A 22,114-nucleotide genomic window follows, 5' to 3' on the forward strand; every position below is an offset into this window, starting at 1 on the left:
TCCTGCAACATCTAATACCATCTGCAACATATCCTATTCCTTTATTTTTGCTCTTTGCATCACGTATAATAAGCACAATAATCACAGAATAGGCTTGAGGGACTGAGTGGTCCACTCTCTTATTCCCATTGCAGGCAATTGATACATTCCATGTAACAAGATATACAAGATATCACCTTCAGTTTAAATTCCATTTGGAATATTTTGGAGGACCAAGGAAACCAAGAACCAAGACAATTTTCTCTCCACCTTCCTTAGATGTTTGGGCAAAAGAAAGGTTTCTATTCCAGCAGGAGAACAAACACGGGTACGATGGTCCAGCCTTACAAATCACAAGGCAATTGCTTTTGCGCTGAAACTACCATCCACCTTTGCATTGCTTCTCTACCCGCACTGATCATTTCTATAATTTGGCTACACTAATTAATCGGTTGCCAGTGTTTCAAGATGGCCCCCCGTCTCCAGTAATCAAAGATTAATTTTCAGAGCAATCCTGCGATAAAATTATTGGACAATAAACTAATTCCTCTGAACGATTTGTTTCTCCATTCTAAAGATGATAGAATTGGTGACAAACCTCAATCAGAGAGTCTGGTCATTTTCTCAGTAGTGCAGGAAGACTGCACGGCTACAATCTGCAGCCATTGGCTGTAAAAGTGGAGGTGGGAGTGGGGGGGGAAGGAAATCTATTGAAGAGACAAGACGATGAGATTCAGAATTGCGACCAACCAGATTTCACAATCCCAGCTAAGGTCTTTAAGGAAACTCCACTAAAACAGGAATATTTGAGCAGGTTTTCCTGATGGAATACCAATTTTGTTAGCTTCCATTCTGAATAGTTTAATGGAACAATTAAATTGAACTAGTAATCCAGAAGTCAATCTAATAATCCAGAATGACATGTTCAATTTGCATCACATCATCCGTAGAAATAAATCCATGAAGCCTTGGCATATTGTTATAAAAACCTACTTACTTCACTAATGTTGAGAGACCAATCATAGGAAGACAGGGAGTGTGATGAACCAGATAGGTACAGTATGTGTAAGATTTACATGGTACTAGTTGGCTAGAATCCCAAACTCACACATAGGTCTTCATCTCCAGGTCCTGTGGCTGCAGCAGCCCGACTGGTCAATCAGCAGAGGAGCATTGGATGTCTCGCCTAAGGAACATTGTTTTTTTGCGGTGTATGCAACGCTGATGGACATTGAGACAAATGGCCTGTTTTGGGTTACAGATAGTACATAAATTTCCCTGCTAAACCCGTGGAACATCCGAATTGGAGGAAACAACCTGACAACTATTTAGATGGTGGCAGAGCTGCTGCCACACCGCACCAGAGACCCAGGTTTAATTCAGATCTTGGGTGCTGTCTATGTGGAGTTTGCATGTTCTTCTTGCGACCGCATAGGATTCCTTTGTGCACCCCGGTTTCTTCCTATGTCCAAAAAGATGCAAGTTTGTAGGTTAATTGACCCCCGTAAAATTGTCTCTATGGTGTAAGGAGTGGATGAGAAAGTGGGATAACAGAACTAATGTGAATGGGGTGATCAATGGTTGGTGTGGACTCACTGGGCCAAAGGGCATGTTTCCATGCTGTATCTCTCAACAAAAACCGAACTAAATTTATGTTGCATTTTCAGCTGTGCAAAAATATTTGAGAATAACAGCTGATTCAGTGCTGAGATCCTTTGCTTTTCAAGAGCTATGCACTTAAAAGACTTGAATACGAAGTTGGTGTGGGGTTGTGGTAAGGGTGGGGTACGGTGTAAAAGTTATAGTTACAGCAAAACAAAGTTCTAGTTGAATCAAACATTGAGCTGTGGGCACCACACCCCAGGAAACATATGTTGGACTTTGGAGGGAGCTGGGTACAATTACTGGATGATTCATGAATGGCAAAGGTTAATTTATAAGATGATCAAAATCTTCAAGATATTAAGGCCTCCAGAACATTAGGTAGATGAACTATTTTTGGCTGGATTTTAGATTGAATAAGCAAAATGGACACAAATTTGATGGAAGTTTGGAATTAGTTTCTGATAGCAATATGTTAATGTTATGTTTTGATAGCCAATATATTGAGGTATATGCACAAAGATGGACAAATGGAACAAACTTGAGTGGCTCGATGACTCAGTCTTGTTGCAAGGTTTCCATAGACCAGGGCCGGTCTGACCAAGACCATTTCACATACAAGGCTGGTACAGAGATATCCATCACAACACAATGTGGTTTGCATTCAAGAGCAGAAGTGAAAGGACTGACTGTTCTCCCACCCATTACAGCATGTGCTCCCTTCCTCATGCTCCATTGAGTAGGTTACTTCTGGACTCATGACATCAAAAGCACAGGTTTAAATAAGGTTAGGCGACAAGTCAGGCTTCAGTATGCAGAGATCATTAAATAATTGTCTAACGGGCTTCCCAGATTAAGATGATTGACATTCCTTAAACTGCGGTTGAGAGCTTGGCGGGAAAAGTGAAATCCTTCAGCCAAGGAAGGTTGAAGATCCTTGCAGGAAAATATTTGCATATATACTTCCATGCCTGTGTTAATAAGAAAATAAATTGACTGTTTACCCTGGGAATCTGTTTCATGTTAAAAGATCAAGTCTGATCTACACCTCATTCCCTGTCTTTGTTATATGATCCCGACATTCTTCAATACATCCCATACCCAACAACAACAATCTGTCACCTCACTTGACACTGAGCCTCAACAACCTTTTGTTGGTGCCTTTTCTACATTTCTTTTACCCACTGTGTAACGTAGTACTTTCTGACATCCTCTTTACACAGCTTGTCCTAATTGCAAGGGAACAGGTTGAGATGCTTTGAAATGAAACATTTCTGTTGGACTGCATATAGGTAACGTAACATGCAATGCATTCTCAACAAAGCCACAAATGCAGCAGAGTCACAAATAACCTATGAGCCAAAGAAGGTTTCCCCTGCAGATTGCTTGAGTTTCCTCTCGATGCTCCGGTTTCCTCCCACATCCCAAAGACATGCGGGTTTAACCCGGAGCCTCGAGAGGAAACGCAAGCAATCCACAGGGGAAACCTTCTTTGGCTCATAGGTTGGGTGAAGTAGCTTCTGTAAATTGCCCCTAGTGTGTAGGGAGTGGATGTGAAAGTCGTTTAACATAGAACTAGTGTGAATGGTGACCAACGTTCGATTGGGCCTCAGTGTTTCTGTGCTGTATCTTTCCATCAATCGAATGATTGGTGGAGATATAAATATTGGTCAAGGCTCGAGGGAAAACCTCACTTCTCTTCTTCAAAGTAGCACAATGTTATTTGCATCAATCAAAGCAAGTGTATGGAACCTGAATTACAAGAAGCCAACTCCAGGAGGGGAATGCTCCTCTGATGCTGCCCTGGAGGATCAGCTTGGACACTTGTGCTTGGATCCCAGGCTGCAGGGTCCATTTTGTAACAGTGGAGGTGCTGAAAATCATTGAACACAACTGTAAAGCAGTGCACACCTCACTCCTGGGGATGCTGCAGCACCTGAGACATGCACCTGCTTCTCACACCTGTGGCCATGCGTGACTTTCTGAGTCAGCATCATGGGAGCTTTCAGCTGAGCCATCAATGACAATTCCATCTCCCATATTCTGGACTCTCCCACCAAAAATTCATTCATTTGAAACACCACAATCAGCTCACTCCTTAATCTTCTCTATATGAAGACATTGAAGCTATGTCAAAGGTTAGAGGTTTTCTGGAAATGTTAAATACTCAAAAAACATTTATTTCTGAAATGATAAAAATGTATGGATGACCATTGTTACAATTAATCCACAGATGTAACTCAGAGACTACAGTTATAATGTACATCTTTACGATCAATTGCTCCCTGTGTCAATGCATTGCAATGTCTTGAGGTCCGTTACAGGAAAATGTGGAGGGTTTGAAGAGATTGCAGAATGCTGCCTGGATTAGGGGATATTAGCTTTAAGGAAAAGTTAGACAAACTTGGATTGTTTTCTCTGGAACAGTGGAGGTTGAGGGGAGACTTGACAGAAGTATAAACAATTATGAGAGACATAGAATTATGAGGGTTGGCAGTCAGAACCTTTTGTTATCAGGGTGGAAATGTCCAAAACTTTAAAGAGAGAAGAGCAAAGTTTAAAGGAGATGCGCATCTTCAGACCTTTCTCTCATCAGATGGAAACACCAAATTAACATGGTATATTACTCAGGTTAGCTTCAGCTTTGAGCCACAGAATAGGTCAAGAATCTACTGCTCACTTACTTACAAAGATCTTTCATTTCTCTCCACCTAATGCAGTGGCAGCAGGTCTATTAAAAGACACTTACGCTCTGTTTCATATCAGGTTGCATCAACTTGTTTACAGGGCAGTCCAGATGGTAACAGTCTTTGCCTTTCAATATTATTCCCACTTGTCATGTAATATTGTGGTGGGTCAATGGAAAGGAAATGTGACCTGTTAAGTTCAGTCAATCAAGGGTTGGACCAAAGATCCTACAGCGGAGCAAGATAGATCACACGACGAAAAATACGCAGTACGGCCATGGGCAGATTCATGGGTCATTTCCGACCACATTTCCGTAACCGGCTTCCGTCTCCGCAACAAAGATCCCATAGCAGTGGTGGACTGGCCAGGGTGTCAGCTTGCCTGATGGCAAGTGGGCCCCTGATGACGTGATAGCAAGTGATGGCAAGTGGGCCCCTGTTAAATGATAGCATTGTAGTTGTGGGTGGGCCCCCTTTGTCTCCTGGCAACCAATATTTTTAGACCCAGTCCGCCACTGTCCCATAGGATACTAGTGCGGAGACGGAAGCCGGTTACGGAAACATCCTCGTAAAAATAAAAGTTATTTGGGAAAAATCTTCTCCTCATTTTCAGAATTATAATTTATTAACATAAACTGTTCCCCCGCAACGCTGATTACACTGCGAGTCAGGTTGGGTTACTGAAATGGATGGAAAAAAGGCCCACGTTCCGCTCCGTTGCGTACTACACGTCAACCCATTGCATTTAGAAGGAGTGGTCTATCTTGCTTGCTATAGGATCTTTGCTTTGGACCAGGTGCTCTCAGTGGGAGGGACAGTCTTTAATCTATGACCTTCAGCTCTAGATTAGTGAGAGATTGCAACAGGTTGTCAATAGGGCAGTTAATGGACAGCATCGCTTTCTAATTCGTAAATGCTTCAGGAAAGCAGAGATGAGCAGAAAAAATCCATTCCTAGAATCTTGCAGTGGAAAAATAGATGATTCAACACTTCAGACCAACGTTCGTGCTGTGAAAGAGTTCTTCGTCTTTCACCGTAGTGTTATTAAATGTATCACGAGCAAGCAATTACTCAATTTTCTTTTTGCGTGTAATTGCTGAATCTACTTGCATCAAACATTGGGTGGAGCTATCTGGACCACAACAATTTGTTGCCTCAAGTTATCCCTTCTCAACTCCTGGTGTTGGTCTCCTGGCCTGGTGTCAATGGCACAGAGGCCTAGACTTATACAGCATGGAAACAGGCTCTTTGGCCCAACGTGTCCATGCCAACCAAGTTAGTCCCATCGGCCTGTTTTTGGCTCATTTCCCTGTAAACCTTTGCGCTCCAAGCACCTGTCTAAGTGTCAATTAAACATTATAATTGTACCCACCTCCACAACTTCCTCTGGCAGATTGTTCCATATACCCACCATTTATCTGCGCGCCTCATAACTTTATATACCTCACTCCTCAACCTCCTGTGCTCCAACCATTCCACTCTCTCTTTGTTTCCTTATACCTCAAGCCCGTCAGTCCCAGTAACATCCTTGTGCATCTTCTCTGTTTCCTTTCCCAGCTTAATGACATCCTTCCTATGTTCGGGGGACCAGAAATGTGCACAATACTCCGTGCTGTCAGTTATTACTCTTGGTGCTCGTCCCTGTTACTGCTTCCAATATCAGTTTCTACTCTGAACATCAATTACTGCTCCTGCAGTCAGTTAGTGGTCCCGGAGTCATTGACGCTTACTGTCGCTGAATATAGTTGCTGCCACCAGTGTCATGAACTGTTCCCTGTGTTACAGTCCGTCACTGCTCTGAGTATCAGTTCCTGCGCCCGGAGCCAGTTACTAATCCTATAGTTAGTTATGGCCACTGCCATCAGTTACTGATCCTGGTCTCAATGCCAGTTACTGCTCCCAGTATTGTTACTGCTTCCATTTATTACTGCTCTCGCATCGCGTAACTTGCGACTCCCAGAGTCAGTTAATGCTACAGGTGAGAGTTATGCCCCTGTCCCACTTAGGAAACATGAACGGAAACCTCTGGAGACTTTGCACCCCACCCAAGGTTTCCGTGCGGTTCCCGGAGGTTTTTGTCAGTCTCCCTACCTGCTTCCACTACCTGCAACCTCCGGCAACCACCTGCAACCTCCGGGAACCGCACGGAAACCTTGGGTGGGGCGCAAAGTCTCCAGAGGTTTCCATTCAGGTTTCTAAGTGGGACAGGGGAATTACAATACCTGGAGTGGGTGCCTGTTACTGCACCTGATGCTGGTTACTGCTCCTGCTGTCACAGACCCTGCTCTCAGTATCACGTGTGCTCTTCCATTACTTCCTGCTTCCGTAGTTGGTTACTGCTAACTAGTATTAGTTATTGTTAGCTGTTATTACTACTCCTCACTTCTCCTCGTGACAGTGTCAGTTACTGACCTGCGCATCAGTTACTTGTAGCGACGGTATCAGTTACCGGTATCAGCTCCCAGTATCAATTACTGCCGCCAGTGTCAGTTATTATTGCTGGTACTAGTTACAGATCTTGTATCCTGTGTTAGAGTGTGTTAGAGTGAGAGGAGTGTACATGGGTGCTTGTTGGTTGATGTGGACTTGGTGGGCTGAAGGGCCCGTTTCCATGCTGTACCAATCTACAGCTACCACTCCCACTGTCAGTTTTAATTCCCAAATCAATTACTGGCACAGGGCACAGAAATAGGCCCTTTGACCCAACTCTTCCATGTCAAACAAGATGCCCATTGAAGCTGGTCCCATTTACCCACCTTTGGCCCATATCCTCCCAAAGCTTTCACATCCATGCACCTGTCCCAGTGCCTTCTACACATTGTTTTTGTACCTGCTCAACCACTATCTCATACAGCTTGTTCCATATATGCTTCACCCTCTATGTGAAGAAGTTGCCCTTCGGGACCCTTTGAAATGTATCCCTTCTCACCGTAAACCTATGCCCTTAATTGTTTGATTCCCCTTTCTTGAGAAAAAGACTATGAGCACTTCCCTCATCTATACCCCTCATGATTTTATATCTATCTGGTCACACTCCCCCCCACCTCCCCACCTCCCCTTCCCCCTTTACAGTTCAAAAAATTAAGTCCTGGCCTCCCTTTGATCTGGTGTTTTGTTGGTTCACATGCTTGATAATGGTGTTTTATCATTAATGTTTTATTATTATTAATGTTTAGTGTTTTCTGAGTCATTTGTAACTGTCACTGTATGTCATGGTGTTACTTGTGGGCGGAGCACCAAGGCAAATTCCTTGTATGTGAATACTTGGCCAATAAACTTACTTACTTACTTACTTAACTAGGCCATTGAGTCTTGCAACAAAATTGTAAATATTCTTTGCACTCTTTCTAATTCAACCACCCTCACTGTCCTATGTGCCCCCCCCCCCCCCCCACTGTTTTCAGCATCGGTTACTGTTCTCAGAGAGGGGTGACCAAAACTGATCCAGTGCCTGTCCCTGCTATGAATTACTTCCCCTGATGTTACTGTCAGTAACTGTCCCATATAAATGTCAATATTTCCCAAAACTTAGGAGATCATTTAGAAACATAGAAATTAGGTGCCCCCCCCCGAGCCTGCCCCCCCACTGATCATGGCTTTCAGCATTGGTTATTGTACCAGAGAGGGGTCTCCATAAACTGATCCCCTTAGTGCAAGGGCCACATCTAACTCTGTGTCAGTAGGCAATGCCCCTGCTATCAATTACTTCCCCTGTGGTCAGAGAGTTCAGTAACTGTCTCCATATAAATGTCAATATTTCCCATCTCGTTTTTAGGATTTCCCCATTATAGTAAGTTTAGTCGTTCAAGTCTATGCAATTTTTGGAATGTCTCAATAGACTCATTCTCCCATTTATTTTCTTGTACCTTATTCCATGAAACATGCCCATCATTTTCATCTTGATTCTCCTTCCATCAGCAGGGATAGTTTACAATCTACCATCTTACATCCGTTTATACCAAATACCCAGTAATCCCATTTTTATATTTCTATCAGCTCCCTGCAAATCCCACCATTGTCTACATATTTGTTGCAATTAATGGCAGTTAATTAATCGTCCAACTGCATGTCTTTGGGAACTGGAGTTCCATGAGGTCACAGCAAACTCCACACTAGGATTGAACCCCAGTCATTTGAGCTGTGAAGCACAACACTACACATTGTACAACTGTGCCACCCATTAGGGAGTTACTGCTCCCAGGATGTATTACTATCCCTGATGTCCACTATTTCTCCAGTCAAGTACAGCCAACTGCTCCAGCATTATGCAATCAATGTGCTTCAGCAACACTCGCTTCATTACAAGTTATTCCACCCTGGTCATCATTTGTAGCAGCACAGAAACAGCTACAATAAAGTCACATGGGCGACATTCATCGGTGGATATGAGCGGCTTTAACCCCCCCTCAAGGGCTAAACCCTGTCAAATGCTCCTGAGCTGTCCTACATACATGTTACTTCCCATATTTCTTGCAACTTGGGAGACTATTTCGTCCTCCAAGTCAATGCTTGGTCCTGAGGGTAGGCGGCCCAGTCAGAGGGCTCTTCTCCTTCTGTGACGTTTTAACTGCAGTCTTAGATGCAGTGTAATCATGGTTCAATGGAGCTTTTAGTGTCACATGTGTGAAGTGCAAATGCACAAGTGAATTTATATTCTTACAAAGAGTCCAGTTGAATATTGCCATGCCAAAGCACATCCTCGATTAGCAAATAGTCTACTGATCCCACACGCAAGAGGTGCTTGGTTTGGTGTCACTTTCAAAGTCCAGTCCTGTTCTAGTGTTATGAGTGTTGCCCGTTCCAGGCAAGCCCCAGGCTGTAGTGGGGCCTCCAGCTGTTGCTTCTCTTGGACGTGTGGATCGACCAGCGAACCAACGTCCTCACGATGCCCGTCCACCTTTGTCCCCCATCTGCAAGCAAGTTCACAGAGCCAATGGTTTCAAGAAGGGCAATGGATTTCTCCCTGGTGTCATCATTTCCCACACTGGCAGCTCTGGGATTCTCTCCCTATGTCACTCCATGTTACTGCCCCATTCTCCTTCTTCAAGCACACTGCAATACTTGATTATTTGACCACAGTTTGGATTGTTAGCACTAATGTTCTGTTCTGATGCACTTCAGGTGGTTAACAATGCTTTATATATGCAACACTGGTATTGATGGACATATAAGAATGGATGGTAGTGGATATATTCCAGCTTCATGGACTATTAGGTATGTGAGATATCAGGGAGAGAATAAAGTTCCCCCATGCATGTAACCATATGGTGTTCCTGATGGATTTCAATGCCCTGATTTGGGGATTGATCGACTATTTTGGAAATATGCTGACAAAGGCCTTTCCAGCCCCACAATATTCAAAGTATAATATCAAATAATCACCATTGCAGTTGCCAGCTTTGGTTAGATGTATTTTTGGGGCCATCATCACATGGCCTTTCAATGTCCAACCTGGTCAAACACACTTCCTCCTCACTAGCATTCTGTTTCACAAACAAAAAAAACACATTTGATGGGGAAAAACACCAAATTATCTAAATTCCCTCTGCTTGTTCCCCCTCTATTCTGCACATATCAATGTCCAGAGGATTAGTTAACAATTCCAGCTGAATCCAAGCAGTCCTGCAAGATTGGGAATTCCACAGAATAAATTGTCCAGATGATAGAGGGGGGGGGGGAGGGGGTGAGTTTGCACTCCCCATCATTGCAGAGAAGCACAAGCAAACACTATGAGCAAAACTTCCAACATAGATTCCAAGCCCAGAACCTGTTGTTACCTTATAGAGCCATCACTGACCCATTTCCCTATGCGTTTTACCCTTCTCATGGCAAAAGCACAGATCTTCAGGTCTATCTGTTGTGATTCAAGAAAAAGTAAATCTCGACAAGGTAAATGGTCAAGGAACTCACTCTGTTACCAACAAGAAAAACTCACCCAGGAGAAGATTTAGAAGGACCTCCTGACCCGCTGGTGTGTAACTCTTGGTCAGGCAGAACACTGTGCCGCCAATCCAGGGGATGCCATGGCCTGTGATTCCAATCAGTTTGACGATGGGCCTGGCACTGCTCCAAGTGGACGAGCTCCTGGCACAGACTCCCATCCTTTTGGACAAGCAGATATCAATAGCCAGCAAAGAGTTAATAGCAATTCCTTTGAAGGAAGGGTTAAGCTGCATGCAGTCCTCCTCTGGTAGCTGGGCAGAATCCTTGGTGTCGGCGGGAGCCTGCTGTGGGGGCCCTGCCTGCCCACTGTACTTCTTCGCCGGACTTCTCCCCTCATGAGGGTTCCTCACGGGCTGGTTAAGAGACATGAACTCAGGTCTGTTTAAAACATTGTTTCGCTCCTTGGCCCTGGATCTGTTGTGCTGAGCTGGCATTGCAGGCTCCCTTGCTTTCCTCCACTTTTAAATTAAAAAAAATAGGAAAATAAATCTTGGATGCGGGCAATTGTGGTTTGCTAGCTAGCCAGCCCTGCTGTTTGCAGACTCTTGCACCAGTTAAATTTAGACTGGAAGAATTCAAAACCTATTTACTGTGCAGCTCATCCTAGGCTGACAGCTGCACATGCTGCAACTGACTGACATTTGTCCAAGCCTATTAGCAATTCATTCCACCGTTGCCGATCCAAGCCTATAACAGCAAGGGATGGTTCCTCAGCTCAGAATTGCTTTTCCATTTGCAGTACTAGCAATGCACCATGGGTTGTGTAGTTCCTCAGTCCCACAGGAGCACCAACAATAGAATTTAAAGCATGCAGGAAGGAGCGGCAGATGCTGCTTAAAACCGTGGAGACAAAGAGCTGCAGTATCTCACCAGGTCAAACAGTAACTCGCTGAGTTACTCCTGTGACGAATAAAACTGATTGATTGGTTGATTGATTGATCTCTGGAGAAATGGAATAGGTGATGTTTCAGACATGAAGAGTCTGAAGGAAGGTCTCGACCCGAAATGTCACCTATTCCTTTTCTCCAGAGATGCTGTGTGACTCGCTGAGTTACTCCAGCTTTTTGTGTCTATCTATAGAATTAAAAGCACTCTTTGCTGAAAAGTTGGAGAGCACAATTTTCCCAGACGGTTTGTTTAACCTGGGGAGTAAAATGGCAGATGTTTCGAGTCGCCAGCCTTCTGGATTCTTCAGGAACTAAAAGGCATTTTTAGCTCAGTGGGTCGACCCCACTCTGGCATTTGCCCACCTTTTTGACGTGCTCTAGAACATTTCTGGGATGCAAGCAAGATATGGTCCACCACTGCCCTGGATCGATCACTTATCGTCAAATGTCCAGCAATCCATGGGGGCTTTCCATCTCTGAGCAGCATTTTGAATCATTTGAGTTTTTACAAATATGCAATACTCTTCAGGGTTACTTGTCAACGCTTACCCACAAATCAGTACATTTGTTAAATCTGTCACAGTGCCTCAAGACATTAGCACAAGGTTTTGCTTTGTTTTGTGTCCAGCTGGGAGCAGAAGATCTTTTGGAACGGTTCATGGAAGAGTTACATATTTTCTCAATGTTCTGGATCAACATCTGTGTCTCAACCACACCACCAAAAAAACAATTAAACGGCGAGCGTGCGACTCCATGCGGCAAGCGCGACATAACGTGGTCGCTTGAGCCGTACGGCTCGTGGGGCCGGTCCCACTTCGATCGCCGGAGCCATATGGAGTTGTGCGGAGCTGGTCCCGACATCGCGCAGGGCTCCGAAAAACTGACCGTGCTCAAACATTCCGCGCGGCAATGGCCCGCCGGCCCGCAGCCGTCTCGACGCCGTACGTCACGTGCGAACTTCCTGCGGACTTCGTTCGAACTTCATGTCACTCACTTGACCTCCGCTTCTGGTTTGGTCGCACTCGCCGCATGCTGTCGCATGCCCGTGGGACAGGCCCATTATAGTCGTTTACCTCATTTGTCATTGGTGGAACTTAAGACGTGTGCAATGAATTGCCACATTGAACAACTGCATCCCAACAGTGCTTTATTGTGGGATCTCCTCAGAAGAGGCCAGCACGGCACCAAACTACAACGTAAAACTTCCTCATAAAACTTCCTACTCTTAATCAGGAATCTGCTTACAAGAAGGTTGGGATTACTTTCCCCCATGTAAAACTGCAGATGCTGGAGGCTGAGCAAACATTCCACATTGAGATAAATATTTGATGGGTTTGGGTATTTAGAGATATGAAACCAAGGTGGGTAAATGGAGTTGATGTGTAGGTATTGAAAGGTGGAACAAACTCAAGAGGCTCGTTGGCCTGCTCTTAGTCCAAGTAAAATAGACACCTCAATTTCTCAGCACACTCAAAATGAACATCAGAATCCCTTTAACCTTCTAATTTAATTATGGAAAATGCCAACACATAAGATGGAACTTCAACTGTGCTCATCCAGCTTATACATTTCAGGAAATTGAATGGATAGAATCTATCCAGCTGGTAAATACAGAGATGGACTTGAAGTCTGTAAATTTCAGAATCTGGGTGTTCGCCACTGAATCAGGTTAAGACGCAATACCACATAATGCCCAGTGTGAAGTTCACACCTCAGTTTTACATTGGTGTTCATTATTTAACAATGTCCCGTGAACTGAAGCACGTTGATTTAAAATGAATATCCCTCATGGTAGGGTAGATGTGCTGCTGCATTTTACTTGAATTATTGATGCCTTTTTTGGAAATAAGACAATAACAAATCCTGAGATATTCCCAGCTGATCGATGAGGTGCTGGACAGACTTTGGCAGAATGTTACAAAGGTACAAACTAGAAACACAAATCAGCCATGTTATTCCTCAAACTTGCTTTGCTATTGAATAAATCAAGGCTGCCCTTGTAATTTACCTTCACTTTCCAATCTTATCTCTGTGTCTCCTGGCTCTCTGTGTCCAAACATCCATCAGTGTCAGCCTTGAGAATTCTATAAGGGGGAGCATGCACACTTGTCTGGGGGTATGAACTTCCAAAAGGCCGCCACTGGTTGAGAGAAGATTATTTTCCTCAGCTTATTTCTGCATGGGTGACCCTTCATATCCAAAAACAGTATCTGAGTATTTAGTCTGAAGAAGGGTTCCAAACTAAAATGTCACGTCCTTCCCTCCAAATGCTGCCGAACTCTCTGAGTTCCTCCAGCACTTTGTGTTTTGCTCAAAACGGGTTAATGCTTGATTTATCATCTTATCTGCTGCATTGACATCACAAGGTAGACAATTGATTTACTATTCATGGATAAGTACAGGGATTTTGGATTATACTGTAATGGAAACTCATATTTCTGTTTCATTTCTTCAGGCAGATGATCCATAATGCCAGCTGGCAGTGAATCAAAAATCTAACCCCACCTCATGAGGGCACTTTTGCAGACATCTGGCCTTTAGTGGAGTACAAAGTGAGCTGGAACTCAGGAAATCAGGGATCTCTCCACAGGCCCCAACCCAGAATCCTGAGCACAGAATTCAGACAAACTTGCCCAGTGCAGCACACTGTCTGAAATATGTAGGAAGGAACTGCAGATAGACACAAAATGCTGGAGTAACTCAGCGGGACAGGCAGCATCTCTGGAGAGAAGGAATGGGTGACGTTTTGGGTCGAAACCCTTCTTCAGACTGATGTCAGGGGAGTGGGCGGGACAGAGATAAAATGTAGTCGGAACAGAAAAGTCGGTTGGGAGAACTTGGAAGAGGGAAGGAATGGAGAGAGAGGGAAAGCACGGGCTATTTGAAGTTAAAGAAGTCAATGTTCATACCGCTGGGATGTAAGCTACCCAAGCGAAGGTGGAGGTGCTGTTCCTCCAATTTACACTGGACCTCACACTGATAATGGAGGAGGCCCAGGACAGAAAGGTCAGATTGGGAATGGGAAGGGGATTTAAAGTGCGGAGCAACCGGGAGATCAGGCAGGTTAAGGTGGACTGAGCGGACGTGTTCAGTGAAACGATCGCCGAGCCTGCGCTAATTGGCCTGTCCCACTTAGGCAACTTTTTAGGCGACTGCAGGAGACTTTGCAGTCGCCACATGTTCGCCACATGTTCGCGGGTGGTTGCCGGGGAGTCGCCTTCATTATCGTGAGGAGTTCCCGCATTTTGGGAACTAGCGGCGGCCTCATTATGGTCGCCATGGAGGTTAGCGAGAATTCTCGAGCCACAGGTGGGTCGCAAGGAGGTCGAAGGTTCTCGGAGGTTGGAGCTGGTGCTGATCGGTGAATTTCATTGGCTCATTGGGGAAAAAAAAGGTAAGCAGGAGTTTTCAGAACCAAGGAACCGACCGGTAATGTTAAATGTCCGCCGAACTTCATAGCCGTGTGTCTCTGGCTTTTTAAAGGACTTACCGTACACTGTGCTTTAGCTGTCATAATTACAGCGCCAACCTCCCTGTTCATCGCGGTGTGTGTCTGTATCACCTTGGCTTTGCACCGTGGGAATTTTTTTAGACATCGCTCCCCCGCTTGCCCTGTCCCCCGCCTCTGCGATGTGTTTGTGTGTGTGTGTGTTCTGCTCTGACAGTCGCTGTTATAGTTCCCGGGTTTTTTGGGGCGACTGCCAGCAACTTGACAGTCGCCGGCAGTCCGCTGAAAAATCACCTAAGTGGGACAGGCCCATTAGTCTCACTGATGTACAGGAGTTAACACCTGGAACAGCGGATACAGTGGATGAGGTTGGAGGAGGGGCACAGAGGAGAAGTGAACCTCTGTCTCACCTGAAAAGACTGTCGGGGTCCTTGAATGGAGTCGAGGGGGGAGGTAAAGGGGAAAGTACTTGGGGAGGGGGTGGTTTGGGTGAGAAGGGACGAGTTGACCAGGGAGTTGCGGAGGGAACGGAGAAAGCAGAAAGGGGGTGGAGATGGGAAGATGGGATGATCCCGTTGGAGGTGGCAAAAATGTTGGAGGATTATATGCCGTACGCGACGGCTGCTGGCTCAAAGGGCTGAATGGCCTATTCCTGCACCCATTTTCTATGTTTCTATGCAGTTCTTTCCTACACAAGGAACTGCAGATGCTGGTTTAAACCGGAGATAGGCACAACAATTTGGAGTAACTCAGGGACAGGCAGCATCGCTGGAGAGAAGGAATGGGTGATGTTTCCTGTTTGATGTCTCGACCTGAAACGTCACCCATTCCTTCTCTCCAGAGATGCTGCCTGTCCCGCTGAGTTACTCCAGCTGTTTGCGTCTATCTTCACACTGTCTGAAATGCTGTCTTTCTGATAAGACATCAAGTTATTTCAGGTGGGTATAAAAGATTTATCCGTGCTATTTCAATCGGAGCAAGATAATGATCGCCCAGTCCCCTCTAAAAAAATGCAAATTCAAAACATCATCGAGTCATTGTGTGGTACAGTGTGGGACTGGCCCTTCGACCCAACTAGCCCTCACCGGCCAACAAAGTCCCAGCTACACTAGTCCCATTTGCCTGCACTTGGTCCATATCCCTCCAAACCTGTCCTATCCATGTACCTGTCTAATTGTTCCTTAAACAATGGGATAGTCCCAGCCTCAACTACCTCTTCTGGCAGCTTGTTCCATGCACCCACCACCCTTTGTGTGAAAAAGTTACCGCTCAGATTCCTATTAAATCTTTTCCCTTTCACCTTGAACCTATGTCCTCTGGTCCTCGATTCCCCTACTCTGGGCAAAAGACTCTGTGCATCAACCTGATCTATTCCTCTCATGATTTTGTACACCTCTATAAGATCACGCCTCATCCTCCAGCGCTCCATGCAATAGCGACCCAGCCTACTCGACCTCTCCCTATATCTCACACCCTCTAGTCCTGGCAACATCCTCGTAAATCTTTCCTGATCATTATTAAATTATATTTAGTAGAGCTTGCTGTGCACATATTGGCTGATGCATTTCCTATTTTACAACAATAATTGCAATTTAAATGTATTTGTATGGTTGCGAGTTGCATCGGTACATCATGAGGTTGTGACATGCGTGCAGGTTTGTGTCAGCATGCGTGTATGCAGATAGTTCATATGGACAGACTCAGGGGTTGGCTCCCTGAAGCGACATCTTTATTCAAGGCAGGGATGGAATGTTGTCTGAGCATAAGCCAAGAACTCTAGAGAGGACCTGGCTTCCATCTCATTTCCTTCGTCACATTGCTTACCCATTCATGGTATGTGAATTGTCGTAAGTGAACAATGACTGATCTCATTCCAGCTCTTCACATTGCCATAGAGCAGGAAAATCAATCCCCAGTCGATTCAAGTACATATACTCGCTTGCAGCCCAGCACCCTGCCAAGTTGCTTTCTGCACTTCCGTCCCACTCGAAAGCCTCAAGCAAGACGTACTGATTCCTGTTCGCAATACATCAGCGAATCCCAGTGATTCCAGGTGAGTTGACGAATTGACAGAAGGGTTATCCACACACTCACAAACGATTTGTCTCTTTGTCAACATTATCAGCAAGTTAGCCCTTTGGTCCACGGTGGTCTTAAAGAAAGAATGGGGTGGAAGGACTTTGAGAAATAATTCCAGCGGATTTATGGGGTGAATGGCACAATCCAAACACTGTAGCCAAGGGAGAGAGAGAGAGATGTGCTTTGTCATATTTGGAGGAATCAGATGTTCAGAGGGGGTTATAGACGTGGAGGAGATTACAAAGATTAAGAGGGCTCAGGCCACGGAAGGATTTGGATGCGATTATGTTTTTAAACAGAAGGCACAGGGGATATATGAACCAAGAGCAGGAATGATGGGTGTGGCTGTAAGCTGGGCTCCAACCCATAAAACTACTTACGGTAAGCTGCCAACTTCAGCGACAGGATTAGGCTGGACCTCCGACACGGTAATGCTGGCAGTACGGGAACGTCTCTGTGGAAATTCCCAGATTTTGTTTTGGAAACTGCACAGTCCTGGGAGAGGTCACCTCAACTGGTTCCACTTCAATGTACTGTATATGTGATGGGTTGTCTTATGCATAGTACCACATCGAGCTGAGAAACCTTTGCCGTTTGTATACTCTAATGCAATAGAAAGATATCCTTACTCAGGGACTGCTCACTATGCTTCCAGATCAATGGATCAAAACTGACAAATCTTGCACTCCGGATTAGCACATAACTATACTGAGAAATGTTTGAATGTGTCACAGCTTGCTGCATTCCTGACTAGCTAACACTAGAAATCCGAGACCAGTGTGTAACATCAGGCAATTGCAACACTGTTTTCCCAATGTGATGTCAAAGATTTAGACTCAAAGGATCTTTCCAGCTTGAATTCAGATTCTATTAGCTCTCATAAAGGAACAGTTCCAAACCACAGCAGCTCGCAGTTCACCCAGCTGAAAGTGGGTGGTCATGGAGGTTGTGGATATGATTAAAACTAAGGTTGCAGTGCCAATCGGTGCTGGATTATTTTCAACCTAGGATGGTAAAGACAATCCCTGAATGCCCTGTGATAGATGGAAGTTGGATGTGTGATTGCCTTTTGTAGAGTGTGTTACACTGTTATCTGTAGGCTGACAACCAAACAACATAGGAGACCATTTGAATCCTCATGTCTATGCCTATCCACAAAAAAGTTATCCAATTAGTGCCACATCTTCCCACTCTGTATCCATACCCCTGCAATTATTTTTTCTTTCACCATCATTAGTTTTATTCTGGTCTGCATTGTATACTACAATAGGACTATAACCCCTAGACTGCAATGATGCGCATATCTGTCGAACATGAAAGGAAATACTTTTAAAATATACAATAGCATGATCCAGAGACTGCACTTCATCATGTTTTCATCTATAAATAGAGTGAGACTGCAGATTAAAAACATTTTTTTGCAATTGGTCCAGATTGAACTCTAGTTATTAGTATTAGCAGCTCTGCTCATATTCCAATCCGAAGGCACTTTCATAATTGTGGATATAAACATAGATCATAGTACAGCACAGGAACAGGCCCTTCGGCCCACAATGGTTGTGTTGAACATGATGGCAAGATAAACTAACTAATGTGCCTGCACATGATCCATATCCCACCATTCCCTGCATATCCATGTGCCTCTCCAAAAGCCTCTTAAACTCCACTGTGGTATGTGCCTTCAATTCCACTGTGGTATGTGCCTTCACCACCACCCATGGCAGCGCACGCAAGTGGCAATGGTGGAGAAAGGTAAAGAACAAAATACATTGATCTTATTTTGCTTTCGCCCACCACATCACACCACCACCCTCTCCCACTGCAGGCCCACATCTGCATTTGTACACAAATGGAGGGCTTTTTGATGCTGTGTTTACATCCGATGCCAAATTCCACCGTTTCTCTTTCTATTTCAGAATGAAATTCCTTGGCAAGGGAGAAGGAGTTAACATCATGGAAGGGGGGAGGAAATGAGACTAATTGATTAGCACTTTCAAAGAGTTGACACAGCAACAGTGGAATGAACGGCCTTCAATTCTGTGGTATGTTCTCTTGATTCTGCAATTTTCTGTCTTTCAATTATTTATACAATTCTCTGCTGTTTGAAAGTTATAACTGAATCTCCTTCTACCAGCCTTTAAGCCAGCAAATTCCAAAATAGAAGCAGTAGTTGAATCAAATAAAATCTTGACATCTCAACTCAGCCACCACCCATAGACACCACTACACTAAACCTTAAATCTGTAACCTCTGGTGACTGACATTCCCTTCTCTCAACTCCCCCCTAATTTTGAACAGATCCTGCTGAATTTCCTTCAATCGCACGTTGGAGGTGGTACCAGGCAGTCAATTTTATTACTAAAAATTAATGTTTTATTTATTATGTTTTTTTTCCTCTTAAGATAAGAATAGAGAGTCGGAGTGCATCCAGTGCGTCCTTTGCGCTGATTTGATTAGAAGTGGGTCCAACACCCAGGAGTACGTTAAATATATCTCTTATCCAAGAGAACTCAAATTAATTTAAGAATCTTTCATTTGGTTCAAATATAATTAGGAGGAGATCTGGGAGTCAAAGCACTTTCTCCTCCTGGGATTTGTTGTGAATTGGGTGGAGCACGGAGGCACAGCTGTAGAGTTGTTGCCTTACAGTGCCAGAGACCTTGGTTTGATCCTGACTTGTGTGCTGTCTATACAGGGCTTGTACATTCAGTCCATGACCTGCATGGGGTGTCCCTGGATGCTCCCGCATGATGTAGATGATTGTAGGTCAATTGGTTTGGTGAAATTGTAACAAAATTGTCCCAAGTGTGTGTAGGATCGTGTTAATGTGCGGAGATCGCTGGACAGTGTGGACTCAGTGGGCCGAAGGGCCTGTTTCCACGCTGCATCTCTAAACCAAACCTCCTTTTTCCCCAGAATGAGTTTGGTAAGCGTGCTGGCTTCATTCCAATGCTTGTCTCTGTGGTAGGGAGAATTACGACACATTAGTTGGCTTCTTGGGTCCTTCTGCAACCTGATCCGAGCAGTAAATCTGTAGATATCATGGGATGCGAAGCTTATTGAGTTCAGCTATGAAACCCGGCAAAATCGCAGTCAAGTAAAGTGAAAATAAATTGCACTTCTCACTAAACCGTGCTGTCAATCACATCTTCTTCTTGCGTTTGGCGTGCACAGCCTAAAGTTGGAGGTCAACTTGTTCTATTTGATCTATTTGTTTGTGCATGTCAGGTTGATTGCATTAGTCGAAACAGGGTGGACCACGTGAAGGTTGCAATCTCCCACCCCGATCACATCTGGGTGGTGCTGAATCGATCAAAGAGGTTGGTAAAATCAGGCCCGTCTTAGGCGCCAGAATTGGGGAAGGTGGAGATACAACTTAGTTGTGGGGCTGCTCCAGGTTACACACATAGATAGGCCTTGTATAAATATGACAGCAAGAATAGTATCTGTAATACAATCAAATGACCCACATTATCTCAGGGAAGTAAACAGAATGTGACATCCAGTCCTAAATGGGCACATTGCTGGAATTATTTGAAGAAGTAAATAGCAGGACAGACAAAGGAGGGTCAGTAGATGTTGTTTACTTAGATTTTCAGAAAGCCTTTGATAAGGTGCCGCACATGAGGCTGCTAAGGAAGATGAGAGCCCACGGTATCAAAAGGCAATTACTAGCATGGATAGCAGGTTGGCTGGATGGCAGAAGGCAAGGAGTGGCAATAAAGGGGGCTTTCTCTGGTTGGCTGCCAGTGACTAGCGGAGTTCTGCAGGGGTCGGTGTTGGGGCCACTACTCCTCACGTTGTATGTTAATAATTTGGATGAGGTGAGTGAAGGTTTTGCCAAAGTCCATGTAAACAACATCTACCATCCTGCCTTCATCTTTTTTCTTAGTTACCTCCGGATTTGTGGGTCAGGATTTCTCCGAGCACAAAACTATAAACTGCTTCTAGTGAGTCTGATCAGTGGACATAAATCCACTTCCTTAGATTTGTTTCCAATAATGTTCTTATTATTGATATAAAGCTCACTAGTACAGTTTCCTGCCTTTTAAGTAAGGGAATAACACAAGCCATCGTCTTGTCTTCTGTAAATGACCCATGGCTACCAAAGACGCAAAAGTGTCCAGTGGAATGCTAGTAATCCCCTTGGCATGCTGAGATAGATCCAGTCAAGTGGGGAAATGATACAGGTCTGTCATTAAGGAAGTTAAAACAAGACATTTAGGGAAAACAGTCAATGGCAAAATCATTTAGGAAAAAATCAACAGAGACAGACAAAAGGAGAATTATGTTTTTCTGAGGATGTACCTTACACAAATAAATTGAATCTTGAATCTTGAATCTTACACGTGCAGGAATTCAAAGCACATGGGATTGTAAAAGAAAGGATTGAAATTGGTTGACAGGCAAAACAAAAAGGCAGAATAAATGGCCATTTTGTAAGGTGACAGGTGAGTTTGGATCGCAGCAATTCCAAGTTTATGTAAGTGTATTAAATTACGGGTAGGTGGGACAAGTACAGATGGGGCGTGTTGGTCGGCATGGGCAAGTTGGGCTTTACAGCCTGGGTCAGCAATGTATGACTATAAATATAATAATTTAAAGTCTGCCGACGACACAAAACTAGCTGGGATGGTGAATTGAGAGGAGCGTGCAGAGTGGCTTCAAGGCAGTTTAGAAAGCTGAGCGAGTGGGCAAATGTATGGCAGATTGAGTATTACATGGTTGAAAGTGAAGTTAGAATAAACACAAAGGCAGAGAAATAGTTTAAATGGTGATAAGCTGGGAGATGTTGATGTACAAAGGGATCTGGATGTCCTTGTGATTCGGTCATTAAAAGCAAACATGCAGCAAGAGGTTAAGAAGACACATGATATGTTGCCATTTGTTGTTGGAGGTTTTGAATACAGGAGCAAGAATGATATTGTACAACCATGCAAGACTTTGGGGAAACCCCACCTGGAACATTGTGCTCAGATACGATTTCCACACCTAAAGAATATACTTGCCATGGAGGAACATAGAACATAGCGCAAGAACAGGCCCTTCGTCACACAATATCTGTATCGAATACAACGCCAACACTTTTTTCTCTGCACGTAACCCCTATCCCTCCATATCCATGTGCCTATCAAAAAGTCCTTTAAACACCACTAATGTATCTGTTTCAACCCCCACACGGCAGCACATTCCAAGTACTCACCACCCGCTAAAAAGACTTGTTCCACACATCTCCTTTAAATTTTGCTCCTCTCAACTTAAAGCTGTGCCCTCCAGAATTTGTTTTTTCCATCCTGGGAAAAAGATTCTGACTGTATCTATGCCTCTCATAATTGTATATATTTCTTTCATCTCCCTGCAACCCTTGCTGTTCCAGAGAAAACAATCCAAGTTTGTGGAACCTCTCCCAGTAGCTTCTATCCCCTAATCCAAGCATGATTCCGGTAAACCTCCTCTGCACTCTTTCCTCAACCTCCACATCCTTCCTG

At 44.4% G+C, this 22,114-nt stretch overlaps 1 protein-coding gene across 1 annotated transcript in view; it reads right to left on the reverse strand.

Annotated features, from left to right (window-relative positions):
- LOC129712043 (inactive phospholipid phosphatase 7) overlaps positions 1-11,367 on the reverse strand; it is a 34,433-nt gene extending 23,066 nt beyond the window's left edge. The window contains exon 1 of the mRNA XM_055660192.1: positions 10,204-11,367. Coding sequence (XP_055516167.1) covers positions 10,204-10,645 — 442 coding nt within the window. The 5' untranslated portion in view covers positions 10,646-11,367. The remainder of the gene's footprint in view (positions 1-10,203) is intronic.
- Positions 11,368-22,114: the final 10,747 nt, after the last annotated feature.

This window comes from Leucoraja erinacea, chromosome 31, assembly GCF_028641065.1.
Source record: "Leucoraja erinacea ecotype New England chromosome 31, Leri_hhj_1, whole genome shotgun sequence".
In the NCBI taxonomy this organism is placed as follows: domain Eukaryota; kingdom Metazoa; phylum Chordata; class Chondrichthyes; order Rajiformes; family Rajidae; genus Leucoraja; species Leucoraja erinaceus.